The following is a 16,937-nucleotide window of genomic DNA, read 5'->3' on the forward strand; positions in this document are numbered from 1 at the left end:
TCAGTCACCACCCTGTACTGTGGGAGGAGAGAGATGAAGCCCCAGTGACATGCACCTTGCCCAAAGCCATGAGTGCTAAGAGGCAAGGCCTGGGCAGGTCTCGGCAAGAAGTAAAAGCAGAAGAGGAGGACTCCTGTTCTGCTGTCCCTTGTCCCAAGTGCAGAACGGAGGCGAAGGGTGGCATCCCTTACCACCTCCCTCCCTCACCACCGCCCTCGGGGTCCTCTGCCCGGGGCTCTCCATCGAGCTCAGTCCCCCAGCCCCCGGACTCCCCCTGCCACCCTCCCAGACAGAGGCCCACCTGCTGCCGCTCCCCCGGGGTCAGTGTGGGTGAGAGGCCGGCCGGCCTGCTGGCGTCCAGGCTGTTCTTGGTCAGTGCGAGGGGCTGCTCCAGGCCGAGGCTGGGGAGGGACGTGTACAGGTGGCTGCCGTGCAGGCTCATGGTGGGGGCCACGGCGCGTTCAATGGGGCTGCGGCTCCGCTCCCGGGGATCTTTGCGGCAGTCTCCATTGGCAGTCTTGTTCCTGAAAAAGAGGAATGAGCGTTCAGAGGGGGAATCCCTGGCATTTTCTGAAAGGCAAAAAGGACAGTGACTGTGTGCCAGGCACTCCGTGTTGCTTATTTAATCTTTTACCCTGAAGCTCAGGTCGTGTGGCTGGGCAGCATGATGAGGACCCAGCTACCAGCCTGGGTCAGCCTGACCCCAAAGCCCCTGGGTGCCGGGGAGGCTGCTGCCAGCGGAGTCCAAAGTCAGCTCCATAGAAGATGGAGCCCCCGACTCAGCGGCGTCCTCTGCCCAACTCTCTGTTCACTTCTACAGTAATCTCCACCCCCTCGGAGCCTGGGGAGCTGGAGGCCAGGCTGGTTTGATAAGGACCTGCCATTTGGACAGGACGGGGACACTGACAATGATCCAGTCACCGGCTGTGTCCTACATGCCGGGCCCTAAGCCTCCACAGTACTGCTCAGCCCGTCTTCCTAACAGCACTAAGCAGGCAATGCCTCCACCACCCCCTTTCCAGAAGAGAACCCCGAGACTCGGAGTGGTGGAATAATCAGCTCAGGCTCCTGGCTGACACGTGGTGACATCGGCTCTGGTGCTCCCGGGATGCCGCAGGGAGCCAGCACGCAGCTCTCTCATCTAGGACACATGAGCAAGAGTGAACTGCGTCCAGAAGGTCCATCACTAGCCCTGGCCATGTGCTGAGCTCTCAGGCGATGCCACGTGGAATCCAGGTGAGACAGTCAGCACCGCCTCCATCTGAAGTGTTAGTCTGAAGGCAGTGTTACATGTCGCATCTCTTAGGCACTGGCCCCACACAGGTAAGGCAGGGCCAGCCCCGGTCCACCCTCCACACTTTATTCCAGGGGTCCCACAGTTGCATCTGCCTTGGGTCTTGCCTCTTGAATTCACCACATTCTCCGCTGACAGGGTAATCTTTTTCCATAACTAATGAGCTGGTCTTTTAAAGAAAAATGTGATGAATCATGATTTGAATGAATTTTCTTTCTTTTTTTTTTTTGAGACGGAGTCTCGCTCTGTTGCCCAGGCTGGAGTGCAGTGGCCGGATCTCAGCTCACTGTAAGCTCCGCCTCCCGCGTTTACGTCATTCTCCTGCCTCAGCCTCCCGAGTAGCTGGGACTACAGGCGCCCACCACCTCACCCGGCTAGATTTTTTTGTGTATTTTTTAGTAGAGACGGGGTTTCACCGTGTTAGCCAGGATGGTCTCGATCTCCTGACCTCGTGATCCACCCGTCTCAGCCTCCCAAAGTGCTGGGATTACAGGCTTGAGCCACCGCGCCCGGCCTTGAGTGAATTTTCTTTAAGAAATACAAATTATTTTCAGAGTCTGCAAGTAGTCACCTGTCTTAACTAGCAGAAAAGCCCGAGCCTGCCCTGGTGAAGCAGCAGCCACAGCCCCCATCCCAGACTGGCTGAATATGTTACACACACACACTGAAGAACACACACACATTGAATGTTACACACACAATGAATGTTACACACAGTGTTACGCATGCACACAGAATGTTACACACTGAATACGTTACACACGCACACACTGAATATGTTACACAAACGCATACACACTGTTACACACACACATGCACGCACCACACACACACGCATGTGATAGGCATACCTTTCTGAAACTGTCAATTAACTTCAGCTGTTACATCACATGCACCCTGTACCCCGACTCCCCAGATGGTGGCATCTTGTAAAACTACTACAGTACAATATCACAACCAGGATAAGACAACTACCAACCTTATTCAGATTTCCTGTTTTGCTTGTATCCATCCCAGAGCAATCTCTTTATAAAGCAAATCCAACCACATTCAGCCCTTAGTTAACGTTTTTAGCAGCTCAGCACGGGCCTTGGTAGCCTCTGGGCCTGACCACCTTCCCATCCTCATCTCTGGCTCCAAGCCTCCAAATGTTGTGCTCTGTAGTTCCAACCGTCTACTTGCCATTCCTCAAATAAGACGCAGCCACTCTGTGCCTCTGTGACTGTGTACAGGCGGTGCCGCTCTAGCCTCCCTCCTCCCCCTGTCCTGCACTGCCAACCACAGCTGCAGTGTAAAATCCCAAAGCTCCCCATGCAAACCTTTAATATAGAACCCATCACCCATCGTCAATGATCTCTTAATCTATGCACCTGCCCCTCCTCACATTACCTCGTCCCTCCTATCTCATTACCCTTGCTACCATGGGTGCACAGAGAGAGACTTAACAGGTGAATGAAGAGAAACAGCGCATGGGTGACCGGGTAAGAAAGGCAGGTATCATGGAGTGGAACTGTGGATGGGCAGAATCATGGAGAGCTGGAGGGCCGAGGAGTCAACTGGAGGTGCGTTCAAGCCTTCAGATGGACTCTGCAGCCCAATCAGTGAGCTGTTAAGGGCTGAGCAGGAGAAGCACCAGAGGGGGCCTGAGTGTAGCCTCGGCTGTGATGTTGTGATGTCATTCTGTGCCATCTCTAGCAGGGGCACGTGCTCGGCTTGCCACTCAGTGCCCCAAGGCGTTCGAAGCCTTGGCGTCTCCATGTAACCATGTGGTCATAGTAATATCCACCCAGAGGACTCTAAACGGGGGACAAACAGCACACAAACCAAAATCAGGGAGTGCCAAGAGGACCCAGTCAGCCCTAAACCAAAACAATCACAGCGGCGCAGTGCAGCCCTCAGTGAACGCCAAGAGAACCCTGTCAGTCCTGAACCGAGTGTATTGATTATAGGGTGATTAGCTGTAAAGGATTTGTTTATGGGTTTTTTTCTTTCCTTTTATTCTCTGGCTGATAATACAGAATGTCTTAAAAGCAATTAAGGAATAAACGTTCAGCCCACTAAGACAACCATGGAAGAGAATGTTCTGGCCAGAGCCTAGATAGTAGGTTCCATCAACGCCACATACATCCTAGCGATTTTCAAAACATTAAAATACTAAAAACCTTAATACTGAAACCAGCCTGTCTCTAATGTCGGCTGTCCGTGGCAGTTCAGAAGACAGCACAGGTTTCTGCAATGAATGCCTCAAGGGTTACGATCCCAGACACCGACATCACCAGGAGATCTTCCACCGAATGGACGTCAAGCCAAGCAGGCCTGAGATCCACTGGCTTCTACCTAAACGGGGCTTGGTTGTCGAATACTCAATTCATCAGTGTCACCACACATCCTCATCTTCAGTGTCCCGCTCCCTTCCAAATTCAGATAAAGATACAATTTCATTGTTAACGACATGAGTGAAGGGCTTCTCTCCACCTCGCTGATACTTCCACGGGCCACTTCATGAAGGGCACAGACCTGGGGGCTCATGTCACGGATTCAGGAGCGCCTCAGACATGGTGTGCCTCTGAATTTAGACTTCCGTTCACTCAGCCAATGCTAGTTGAGTCTCTGTTCTGTGGAGGTTACAGAAAGGAAGCCACAGCCCTGCCTTCTCATGGGCTTACAATCTAGCAGGAACAGAAAGGCCTGGGAGGGGCTGCAGCTCCCAAGTGACAGCTCTGGCTCCAGGCGAGGTCCAAGGATAAAGACAGAAGTCCAAGGATAAAGACACTCCCGGGTGGCAAGGAGGAGCAGCCTAAAGCTCAGGCTGCGTCTGCCCATGTCCAAAGCCAAGGTCGGGGCACAGAAGGCATTCCCCACCCCTCGCACCTTATGTCCTAGGGGCACGGCACAGTCACGTGGAAGACTCAAGGGCACCTCAGGAAATCAAAGCATGACTTGGAGACCACATCACAGAGGACAGGGGTGCCAGGGCCGCCAGCTACCAGGGCAGAGGTAAGGACAGGGCAGCCCCGCACCTAAATCCACCATCTGTGCTCCCATAGCCCCACTGCGCGCCTACCCTACGCAGGGCAGCGGGGAGAAGGGGACAGGCGCACTAACTGGAAAGATGGTCCATGGAACACAGCACAGTGGGCACTACGGGTCAGACAAAGACGCTGAAAACACCGAGAAAAGGCCCAGAGAACTGGCTGGTTAATTTTAGTAAAATTATACATTACTCACATTTCCAGCTCATTTTCCTGGTTCCCGGAGCTTCAAGACAGATATTGTTTTCCAGGCCCTGCTCCCCCCGGTGAATCACCTCCCGGCCACTGCTTCCCAGGCGTCATGCGCTCCCCAGGACGGCAGAAAACCGCATGCATCCTGCCTGGGAGATGGGAGTCACCTCCACCCCGGTCAGGACTATGCCCGAGAGAGCCCACTGCATCCCCGCGAACACCCAAAGGACTCCGACTGGCTCCGTGCCAGGCCCATCGGAGCCGCTGAGGCTGCGCGGCACCCGGCCCTGACCCGGGCCTCATCCGCATCCTAGGCAGGTACTTCCATTGCCAGCTGCCCACGGACAGAAAGATGGAAAGAGGAGGGAGGGAAAGAGAGGCCTACAACACTATCATCTAGGACAGAGTTTCCTGAGGACTGAAGGCCACACGCTCTCTAAGCTGAGAAACCAAGAATGTCTATCATATTTGGGGAAAAGTAAACCAGATTGCAAGCAGTGACACTGAAAGAATCCATCACGTGAAAAAAGTGCACTGCATGTTTGATACTCATTAAAATGAGTTTCCCGCCCTCCAACAAATGCGCTCCAGGATGCTCAGCCCCCAGCCCCATCACCTGACGTTCTGAGCCTGCACTGCGCTTCATTCACCACGGACCGCCGCCAGCAGTCTGAGTTCTTCTGCCTGAGGAGGGGGTATGGGTACAAGACATTTTGAGGATATATTCTGGGGTCCCCAAAGGCCCCTGGGCACCATGGCAGGGCAGGTGCTCCCACCCGGTGACAGAGATGAGGCCCAGGGCAGCCTTGGGCCGTGGCCTCCCACAAAACAACATCCTGAGGCAGCAGAGCAGCCCATCCCGATGCCAGGCGGTGCCCGGCAGAAGTAGACTGAAGGCTGTGCAGAGACATCCCCCAAGCACCAGAGTCCAGGTGGAGACAGAGATTCAAAGGAGGGGCCAGCAGTGGGCCAGTGAGTGGGCCAGGACACAGGCCCATCTCCAGCCCTTTCGTCCTCTCCCTCCCACCGCAGCAGTTACAGGAGAATCTGACCTCTGAGAACTGGCAGGACAGCCGGATGCCCACACAGTCTTAACACATCATAATGAGGTTGCTGGCTGGGCATGGTGGCACGCACCTGTGGTCCCAGCTACCTGGAGGCTGAGGTGGGAGGATCGCTTGGGCCCAAGAGGTGGAGGCTACAGCAAGCCATGGTCACGCCACTGCACTTCAGCCTGGGTGACAGAGCAAGACCCTGTCTTTAAATAAGTAAGACTGCTAGCACATCTTTAATCTTAAAAAGCTTCCTCAGAAAACAGACTTAATGCCACTGAACGGTGCCCTTAAACCTGGTTAAAGTGGTCAGCTGTATGCTCTGCTAATTGACCACAACTTTTTAAATAATAAAATTTTACATGAATACTATAGAAAGAACTTCCTCCCAACCTTTACCTGCTGCCCCCTGGGGTTTCTGGCGCGCACAGGGCAGGTCAGCCCATTCCAGTTTTATGGAAGAGATGACCAAGGTGGAGAAGATGAAGGCTTTGCCCAGACAGGCCGCCCACCACAGACACCAGCCCTGTGGCATGTCGTCACACCAAGACCACCAAGAGACTCTCCGTCACCTCCCAGCTCCATCCCAAGCTTCCAGGAGGCCTTTCCGACTCACCAGCACCATTTCCACCCACCTTCCCGCCCCAACTACAGAGCCGCAGGAAAGGAGCAGTACGGAGATGCCGGCTGCCAAGGCCTGTCCCCAGACAGTCCCGCCTAGCTGGCTTTCTCAGTCAGTAAGCTCCTGAGGCACAGCTCCCAGGTGACCCTGATCCCTGGCTGGACCGTGCACTCCTGGGAGGGCTGACAATGCAGCCCCCACGTCCTAATCTCTTTGGCTCCACATGGGTGACCACATACCAGATGTTCTAATAACTGTCCATAGAGTAAATGAATCATTAAGGTACACATAGTACGTGTGAGTCCAGTTAACAGCATTTGTGGCAAATGACAAGGGAGTTAAGGAGATTTCGGAGAAAATGACTGGTGGAAAAGACCCTTCTGTGAAAAAGCAGAATTTAGGGAACATTTAAATGTTGGGCATAAACAGTGGTGAGATGTCTTCTCCCTTCAGGTCCTTCCTCCAACTTCTGTTGTCCTCCTCTCACCTCCTCCCTGCTTCTAAATGTCCCCAAGCTCATCCCAAGCTCATCCCAAGCACCCCACAACACACACACAGGAAGGAACTCATCACCGTGGCTTCTCTCCCCTTGTGAGTGGGAGAGTTCACTGCTTCCCAGCGAGCAACAAGGTGCCTGGGTGTGTCCCCAAGACATCCTGGTCAAGCCGCGTCACTCCTCTGTGCCAACTTTAGACGGGAAGTGGGGGAGGTGGTTGCAAAGGAAGGCCTGGGTGAGACGATGTTTGCAGAGGTGGCAGAGGCCGAGGCAGAGACACCCTCCTAGGTACAAATGGCAAGAAGTATGTCGTGGGCAGGAAAAAGTTGGGAAGATACCAACATTCGGACTGTCCTGAAGACAGAGATGACCCTGAGGCTCCTGGCTTTAACAGCGGGGCCCACCCTCGCCAGCAGGGACCAGGGCAGAAACTGTCTCTGCCTTCTATGCATCAGCAACTACTGCCATAGCTTAACATTGTTTAATAATTGAGAAAAAGCCACCAAAAAGTCAAGGGAATCAAACGCGAGTGTGAATGCTGCCACAGCCAGCATGGCTGCCACAGCCGTCCGCCCACAGGACGTCTCCCCCATTAATTCTCCACAAAGGGGCCAGCGCAGCGACTCATGCCTGTAATCCCAGCACTTTGGGAGGCCAAGGTAGGTGGACTGCGTAGGCCCAGGAGTTCGAGGCAGCCTGGGCAACATGGCAAAACCCTGTCTCCACAAAAAATATAAAAATTAGCTGGGCATGGTGGTAGGAGCCTGTAATCCCAGCTACTCGGGAGGATGGCTGGAGCCCGGGGGGAAGTTAAGGCTACAGTGAGCCAGGACAGAGCCACTGCACTGCAGCCTGGGCAACAGGGTGAGACCCTGCCTCAGAAAATAAAAATAAAATACTCCCCACAAAGGTAGTGTCTCTCTTTTTGCTGGTTCAGATTTCAGAAATCGACTCCACGGACCAGGCAACACAGGACTCCTTTGCTCCATCTATCACGAGACAGCTGTGAGAAGCGTATTGGCCGGACACAGTGGCTCACACCTGTAATCCCACCACTTTGGGAGGCCGAAGCTGGCAGATGGCTTTAGCCTAGGAATTCAAGATCTGCCTGGGAAACATGGCAAAACCCTGTCTCTACTAAAAATAGAAAAATTATCTGGGCGTGGTGTCACATACCTGCGGCCCCAGCTACTCTGGAGGCTGAGGTGGGAGGATCACTTGAGTCCAGGAGGTGGAGGGTGCAGTGAGCCGAGATCTGCACCAATGTATTCCAGCCTGAGTGACAGAGTGAGACCCTGTCTCAGAAAAAGAGCTGGGGACTCTCTGAGAAAGTGATTGATGTTGATTATCTTTATTATCATCAGCTCTCATTTACTGAAGGACACGCCCAATCATACGCTAGGCCTTATCTTAATAAATTCACTGCCCCGCTGCAAAATAAGCATCATCTCCATTTTACAAATAAATAAACTGAGCTTCAGAGAGGCTAAGTAACTTTTCAAAGTTTACAAAACCAGTACAACAATTCCAATACATATTGGACTGGCTCCAAAGCCTTTCCATTTTCCGGGAGAGAGGAAAACACAAAGACCTGCGTACCTACTACTCAGAACTAGCAAATGAAAATGCGCTCTCATACTTGCTTCGGGCCTTTTCCTTCCTCCGGCCATGATGAAAGCAGCAGAACGTGCAGACGCATGAGGTCCCTGCTGCAGGCCCTTCTCAGTCCCATTCCCCTCTCTTCATCCCCAGGGGCATCCTGTTTTGTATTTGGTGCCTCCTGCTACCTGGCTGTCGTCCTCTGGCCACACGTGGATGTGTCTGGAAGCACACATCCGTAGCGTGCTTCACACTCCAGCATGCCAGAACACTGTATGTCTTGTTGTACAATTGTGCCTTTCCCTCATGTGCTCTTGGAGCTCTACCCATGTTCCAACACAGAGACCTGGCTTATCCATGGTATTTGCCTGCTCCGTGGTATTCCTCCATACAAATACACCACTGCATATGTACCCGTTCCTTTATTGACCCCCCGGCGCCTGGGCACTCTTTGATTTTTTTCCTTATGAAAATGGCCCCCATAGGCCAGGCGCAGTGGCTCACACCTGTAATCCCAGCACTCTGGGAGGCCGAGGCAGGTGGATCACCTGAGGTCAGGAGTTTGAGACCAGCCTGACCAACACAGCGAAACCCTCTCTACTAAAAATACAAAAATTAGTTGGGCTTGGTGCTGGGCGCCTGTAATCCCAGCTACTCCAGAGGCTGAGGCAGGAGAATCACCTGAACCTGAACCTGGGATGCGGAGGTTGCAGTGAGCCAAGATTGAGCCATTGCACTCCAACCTAGGCAACACAGCAAGACTCCACCTCAAACAAACAAACAAACAAACAAAACCAAAAAAAAAAGGAAGGGAGGGAGGGAGGAAGGGGAGGGGAGGGGAGGGGAGGGAAAGGAAATGGCACTGTAGTGCTTAAGTCCTCAGACATGTCTTCTGGTGCTGGGGACCAGGGCTTCTGACATTCTCTCAGGTCAGTATTTGCAGGTCATCCACCTTCGACTTCAACACATGTGACCAGAAACCTTCCCAAGGCGGCCATCCACTTTGGTGTCCCTCTGATGGCCGTGGCTGACTGCTGCTGCTGCTGTGTGTCCTCGGTGACATCCGGCTTTGGCAGCCTGTGGATTTCTGCCCTTCTCCTGGCATGAAATCACTCCTTCTTGTTGTATTTTAATTTGCATTTCTTCAGTTACCCCGGCAGTGGAGCATCTTTTCATACACTTGTTGACCATTCTACTTTATTCTGTGGATTGCCTTTAGTTTCTGTAATGGGTTGAATTGTGTCCCCCTGAAAAGACACTGAAGTCCTAACCCCCTAGGTTCTCCGACTGTGAGCTTATTTGAAATAGGGTCTTTACCAAAGACCAAGTAAGCTGTGGTTATGAGGGTGTGCTCTAATCTAGTATGACTTGTGTCCTGTTAGAAAACATGGGAAATCTGGATACAATGACAGACACATATGGAGGGAAGAAGATGTGAAGACAGAAGAGCATCATTGACAAGCCATGGAACGCCAGAAGCCACCAGCAGCTGAGAGACAGGCCTACACAGACGCTCCCCATAGCCCTCAGAAGGAGCCAGCCCTGCTGACACCTTGATCTCAGGCGTCCAGCCTCCAGGAACCGTGAGACAATACATTTTTGTTAAGCCACCCAGTTTGTGGTCCTGTGTTATGGCAGCCCTACCAAACTAATACAATTCCCCAGGCCGTACCCACCCACTGCCTTGCTTTACATGGCTTTAGATATTTGCCACACCCATGTTTCTTCTGCTTTACACCTATGATCAACCTGAAAGTTTTTCAAGATTCCTCTGGACATTTAAAGAGAGGTCCTGAGATCCACTGGGCCTCGGGTACCTGTCCTGTACGCCTGTTGTCCTGAGGCACTGCACAAGCACCACACAATGACAGTCCAAGCAGAGACCAGAGCTGGGGAAGCCAGGTCAGTCCAGACCTGCCAGTAAGAAGCTGAGGGTTCCAGAGGCTGGGAAGGGTAGGGAGAAGGTAGGGGCTGCAGAGATTTGCTAAAGGATACAAAATTACAGCCAGGTAGGAGGAGTAAGTTCCAGCACTATGGTCACCTAGACCACTGTAGGGTGACTGCAGTTAACAATAATACACTACAGGCCGGGCGCGGTGGCTCAAGCCTGTAATCCCAGCACTTTGGGAGGTCGAGACGGACGGATCACGAGGTCAGGAGATCGAGACCATCCTGGCTAATACGGTGAAACCCTGTCTCTACTTAAAAATACAAAAAAAACACTAGCCGGGCGACGAGGCGGGCGCCTGTAGTCCCAGCTACTCGGGAGGCTGAGGCAGGAGAATGGCGTAAACCCGGGAGGCGAAGCTTGCAGTGAGCTGAGATCCAGCCACTGCACTCCAGCCTGGGTGGCAGAGCAAGACTCCGTCTCAAAAAAAAAAAAAAAAAAAAAAAAACAACAACAACAACAATAATACACTACATAGTTTCAAACAATATCCACACATTGGATGTCCCCAGCACAAAGAAACAATAAATGTTTGATGATGGAGGCTAAGCACCCTGAGCTCATCACTCTACATGACGTGTCAAAACTTCACTATGTACCCCATGAATATGTACAATTACTGTCAATTCAACAACAACAACAAATATATATATAAAGCTGGAGGGTTAGCGGCCCCCAAATCAGTTCAGGAAGCCAGGAGAAAAAGCCCCATCTTATAAGTGCCTACATACAAGAGGGAAGAAGCTTGTCGGCCGAGTTACCATCCAAAACCTTTTGGCTCGGCGGTGTTTGGGGAGGATGAAAGAATAAAGCTGCAGATCTTTTCATGACTCCTGCACCTCCTCCTCTCTTCTTCAACACTCGTGCCAACCCCCTACTCCCACTTTACACCGAGGGAAAGTGGATTGAGAGGTGGAGAGATCTGCCCAGGGCCAGGTGGCTGGCAGGTGGCAGAGCAGGGACTCAGGTCCTTGCTCCCCTGCCACCAGTGCCCGGAGGGTTCAAAAGCAGCTGGGGTCTGTGGTGCTAGAGGGAAGGTGGTTGCACTGAGTGTTGAGAGAGCAAATGGGTGTCCACTTGTGCTGCTCCCCTGTCAGTGTGGACTCTGTGGCTCTAACTGCGCCGAGGGTTTCCAGTCACTGTGCTCTCAAGACTGACAGTCATTAAATCAGCATAGCCAGCATCTATCTCCACATACTCCAGCCTTCACGCTTCTTCTGACTCCCTCCGGCAGCTCAGCCGGAATCTGCATCGTGTATGAGGCTGCCCCTCTCTCACTTTGAGGCTGGAAAGAGCTCCGAGGGCAAAGTGGGTCCCTCCTTTCCTTGAGCACAATCAGTCCTCAGATCTGTGCAAGGGATGGAAGACACTTGGGAAACCTGGCGGGTCCGGAAGCACAGTGTGCACTTACCCAGCAGCAGCCGCTTAAAGATCCCAGACACCCGAAATGGCAGCCTTAGGAGCGAAACTCTAAGTAATTTCAGTTAGAGACCTGTTGGAAATGCTGCTGCTGGTAGCCTCCATCTTTCCATTCTCCCTATGGTGGCCCAAAAAGCCAGGTGGCTGGTTTGGCTAGAATGAGGCGTAAAGTCAGAGCAAACAGGTTTGAGTGAGTTCAGGGCCAACCCCTGCAACCTTCCCATATCCAGTTCCAGCATTGAGACCCTCTTCGCCTGGGAATGTGTGCAGGCTTTCCAGGCTCGGTGCCTCTAGAGAGGCAGGACTCACGGAAATGCTGGCCAGCAGCGTGGAGCACGTCCAGGTTGCCCAGATCCTCAGGTCACATTTCTAAATAGCTCAACTCTATGTAAACAAGGTACCAGTTTTCTTTAACCAGAACTGTCTACACGTGTTTTCCATTATTAGCTTTAAGAAAAACTGATGTTTGAGAAACAGGTCATGGCTGAGAACATGACCAGTAAAGCATCTCACCTGCCCCCACGTTAGCAACTGTTGCCAGGAAAGTAGTTGTGAGAGCATGGCCAGTAGTGGATGCCCACCTGCGCCCAAGACCCCCCGAACTTAATTTAGATGGGGCAGGAATCCATGTGCACGCTAAGCACTGTTTACAGGCAAAACAGATGTGTCCCACATTAGAGTTTTCAAATGAATAGAGATGTTGCTGAGATTAATAACATTGAAAATAATTTAAAATTCCTACTGCTGCTCATTTGTAGTTGTTTTTGTCATTCTGTAATCTCTCAAGGAATATGTTAAAAATACAACCACTATCATATTTTTTGACATTAAACAGAATCCCTGTATCACAGAAGGGATGAAAACCCCTCTATCTTTCCTTCCTCACTGAGCTGCAGTGTCTGAGGTGGACAAAACCCTGGGAGAGGCGACAACCTCTGCATAGCAGCAGAGGCATCCGCATGTCGGCATCCTGCCTTGCCATCCTCCGGGGACTACTGGAGACAGCTGGGGCGAGGACTAGAGGAGGAGTGAAGAAAAAGCATTTGACCACTAAGACCACCCAGTGCTAGTCGACCCAGACGTCCCGTTCTCCCTGCTGCTTCACTCCACCCCACACCCTCAATCTGACTCTGAGCTCCGCTGGAAAGGCCTTCCCTGTGCTGGAAAAGTGGAGGGCGGGACCCACGGCCTCCGATGCCCAACTCAGGAAGGCGGAGGATGGAGAGAGAGTCCATCCGCCAACTCAAGGTTAGCAGAGAAGACACTTTCCCTCTAGACACGCCTGGAGGGAAACAAACGGGAACAGTGATTGCTCGGTAGGCTGCTCAGAGGTGTCCGTAAGTCAGTGTCTAGAACAGTGCCTGGCACACACTATTTTATGAATGAGCCAACCAAATCTAAACAAATTCTCAGGAGAAACCAGCACCAGCAGGTTAGAGTCTGACAGAGGAACTCATGAAGCTGGGTGACCCAGGGCTGGGCCATCCACGGCCCTGGGGCTCCTGGAGAAAGCCGAGGAGGACAGCCCCGGCCAGCGCCAACCCACTAGAAACGAGTAGGCTAAGGAGACCTTCCTCTGTTCCCTCTCTTGTTCTTCCGACTGGCACTGTCATCTTTCGTAACTTCAAATTCTTTTGAAGGCTCACTCTTCGTTTTTACTCCATATTATGCAGCAAATTGCTGGAAAATATTATAAAACTGTTTAGTGGCCAGGTGTGGTGGCTCATGCCTGTAATCCCAACACTTTGGGAGGCTAAGGCGGGCGGATCACTTGAGGCCAGGAGTTCAAGACCAGCCTGGCATGGTGAAACCCCGTCTCCAACCTGTCACCCACGGGGCACACGCCACAAGTGAACATTCATATTTAAGAGGGTCACACTCCAGAAGCAGCCTGTGGAAACAGGGCACACAGGCAGTGACTCACTCCCTTTCATTTATCGTGGCACGTTTCTGAACCAAAAACCAGGGCAGACAGTCTAACAAAAACTAACCTTCAACATCAGGATTATTCCAAGACCCGCAGTCACCAGCACTATCCTTTCCTCCAAACAACCCAAGATGCCCACAGGCACTTCCACACCCATGTTGCACAGTGTGGTCGCATCCAAGTCTCCAGTTCTTTTTTTTCCATTATTTCAGCTTTGTGACCCCATACCGGCTAAAGACCAGACATGAATGAGTGCATGCAGGCATATCGGAGACAAATAATCAGACTTCCTTTCTGCGTCACGTGGTGTGTGGCAGTCTCCTCCTCCCCACACGCGGGTGCGTGGCCACAACTGCCTGAATGCCAGCTGCCTTCCCGTGGTCCAGCCCTAAAGTTGGTAGGAACCAGCTCGAAATCATTTTGTGCACTTCTCCCTAACTACAGGAAGACCTCTGGTTCAATAAATTCATTCAGCACTAAGTAAAAAAATTTTTTTTTTTTTTTTTTTTTTTTGAGACGGAGTCTCGCTCTGTCGCCCAGGCTGGAGTGCAGTGGCCGGATCTCAGCTCACTGCAAGCTCCGCCTCCCGGGTTTACGCCATTCTCCTGCCTCAGCCTCCCGAGTAGCTGGGACTACAGGCGCCCACCACGTCGCCCGGCTAGTTTTTTGTATTTTTTAGTAGAGACGGGGTTTCACCGGGTTAGCCAGGATGGTCTCGATCTCCTGACCTCGTGATCCGCCCGTCTCGGCCTCCCAAAGTGCTGGGATTACAGGCTTGAGCCACCGCGCCTGGCCGAAGTAAAAATTTTAAACCTGGTTTTCCTCTTAAAGTTACCGATCTACCCTGACTGAACTCAGAAACTCTGCAAAAAACAAACAAACAAAAAACGATTGAGCTAAATTATTATACACCCATTGAATATTTGAGTATTGAGTATATTAAGTGATTAAATGCTCATCTAGTAGAAGATTTTGAGGCATCTACTGTATATTCTTTAAAGTAATAATAGACCATAAGGGCCTTCCTCCTGAAAGCCAATCATGTAGTGTGTTAATTCTCAACATGAACTACCTCTCAGCATCCAGGTAGTCAGGGCTGTGCCCCACCTTTTCTAAACTAGGGGGAAAGGGTTGGCCAAGCTAATTTTCTAAAAAAAAAAAAAAAAAGAAAGAAAGAAAGAAAAAAACCCAGACTGCATTACAGAAATAAGATTTAAATTACCTAAAGAAAAAATTATTTTGAGGACCTCCAGGTGCTTAGCAAGGCTACTGCTTTACTGACAACTGACACCCTAATGACAAATAAAGCAGAGTTCCCACGGGACCGGGAAAAAAAAACAGTACTGAGAGCCTATTTCATTGATCTGAGTTATAAAACTGCACTTCTTTTCAAATAGTCTCATTTTCAAATTCTGCAAAAAATTCAGAACTAAGCTGTCTACTGCGCTTCACTGTAACATCCCTCACATCTAGATGCAATCCCCTGGCTATAAAATCATATTTCACCCAGAAGTGTTTGTCTGTGGAGTGTGCAATGTGGAAGCCTGAAAAGAAAGTGGGGGGAGGGGGGTTCAATCATTCCATTCATCACTGAAGTGGCATCTCTTCTCCCAAACTCCTAAGTTGATGATTCAAATAATGCCTCCAGAGAATTCAGAAGCACGTCCCCCAGCACCCCAAGTTCCATGCACCTTTCCTTTGTATGACGGCTTCCAAACGAGACGGTAATGGTGACTCTTAAGTACTCTTTAAATTCAATTAAAATCACCACCCCCAGTAGTCATCACGCGTCACATCTCTCTATTATTAGGCACCAAATACTGTAATCCTGGAGCTCGGTCTGCCCTCCAAGCTGCCTGACTCTCCTTCACAGCCTCAGTCACCCCAGGTGAGTATGGAATATAAAGGATTCACACACAATTGGCTCATTAACGTTTATTCAGTTGACCTGAAGTTGATCATCACAGTTCTCAGTATTTTTTTTTTACTATAGTAAAGTACTATATACATAAAATTCACCACTTTTCAGTGGCAGTAAGTACACTGGTATGTTGTGCCGCCACCCACACCATCCGTCTCCGGAACTGTGTCCTCTTCCCAAACTCTGCACTCATTAAACACCCACCTCTCATTTCCTCCTCCTTGCAGCCCCTGGAACCACCATTCTATCTTCCAGGACTTTCACTACTCTAGGAACCTCATGTCAGTGGAATCATACATTTGTCTTTCCGTGACTGGCTTACACAAGGTTCATCTATGTGGTGGCATGGGTCCGGATCTCCTTCCTTTTTAAGGCTGAGTAATATTCCGCTGTATGTACAGACCACGTTTGGTTTCTCCGTTCGTCTGGTAAGGGGACGCTTGGGGTGCTTCCACCTTTTGGCTGTTGTGAATAATGCCGCTATGAACGTGGGTATGCAAGTACCTGTGCAAGTCTCTGCTTTCAGTCATTTCGTGTGTATAAGTGCAACTGCTGCATCATATGATAATTCTGTTTAATTTTCAACACATCATTGGTAGTAAAGGAGGTGGGAAGTACAGGATGCATTTTTCATTTCACGTTTGGCCCTCTCTACTAGAGAAAAACAAAAGGTTTCCAAAAGGATGGATCTCGTCCACAATAATAACTGAAATTGTAAGCCTTTGTGAAAACAGCCCAAGTGGTTCATGAGAGAAATGAATTTTCATGAATAATGTAAACACTGGACATAAAAGTTAAATCAACAAAGAATATCCACCACCCAGCTCACTAAATCCAGCAAACTTGGGCACACAAGGGGCCCACTGCAGTCAATGATGTTGTAATCAACAGTGAGCATTTTGGAGACTTATAAGCTACATATCTGTGGTTCTCATTTCTCACTGTGAACCTTTAAAAATTGTTTCAAGTCATCGGAGGATGGCTAATGTTAACAACAGCAATACATGTTGACCATTTGTATAACATTGGTGTACAGTGTTACAAAGTGCTTTGCATATACGTTATGTTAATAGATCCTCTTCAATCTGCAACTCCTTTTTAAAAAAAAAAAAAAAAGTAAGAGTTTTGCTGTGTCGCCCAGGCTGGCATGCAGTGGCACAATCTCAGCTCACTGCAACCTCTGCCTCCTGGTTCAAGTGATTCTCCTGCCTCAGCCTCCCAAGTAGTTGGGATTATAGGTGTGCGCCACTGCGCCCAGCTAATTTTTATATTTTTAGTAGAGACGGGGTTTCACCATGTTGATCAGGCTGGTCTCGAACTCCTGACCTCAGGTGATCTGCCTGCCTCGGCCTCCCAAAGTTCAGGGACGTGAGCCACCGTGCCCAGCCATGCAACTTCTCTTTAATGGCCAGAAAGTGCATTTCTCGAATGATGA

At 50.7% G+C, this 16,937-nt stretch overlaps 1 protein-coding gene and 1 long non-coding RNA gene across 6 annotated transcripts in view; one reads left to right on the plus strand and one right to left on the minus strand.

Moving 5' to 3' along the window:
• VGLL4 (vestigial like family member 4) overlaps nucleotides 1–16,937 on the minus strand; it is a 167,784-nt gene that overhangs the window by 8,393 nt on the left and 142,454 nt on the right. For all 5 annotated transcript variants that reach the window (XM_033210698.1, XM_033210696.1, XM_033210697.1 and 2 more), the window contains one exon: nucleotides 302–524. In XM_033210698.1, coding sequence (XP_033066589.1) covers nucleotides 302–524 — 223 coding nt within the window. The remainder of the gene's footprint in view (nucleotides 1–301; nucleotides 525–16,937) is intronic.
• On the plus strand, nucleotides 520–14,088 carry LOC117083258. The gene is made up of 3 exons (XR_004437018.1): nucleotides 520–1,323; nucleotides 9,670–9,870; nucleotides 12,490–14,088. It is a non-coding gene; the product is annotated as an uncharacterized LOC117083258 (long non-coding RNA).

This window comes from Trachypithecus francoisi, unplaced genomic scaffold (genome assembly GCF_009764315.1).
Source record: "Trachypithecus francoisi isolate TF-2019V2 unplaced genomic scaffold, Tfra_2.0 Lachesis_group0, whole genome shotgun sequence".
NCBI classification, from domain to species: Eukaryota; Metazoa; Chordata; class Mammalia; order Primates; family Cercopithecidae; genus Trachypithecus; species Trachypithecus francoisi.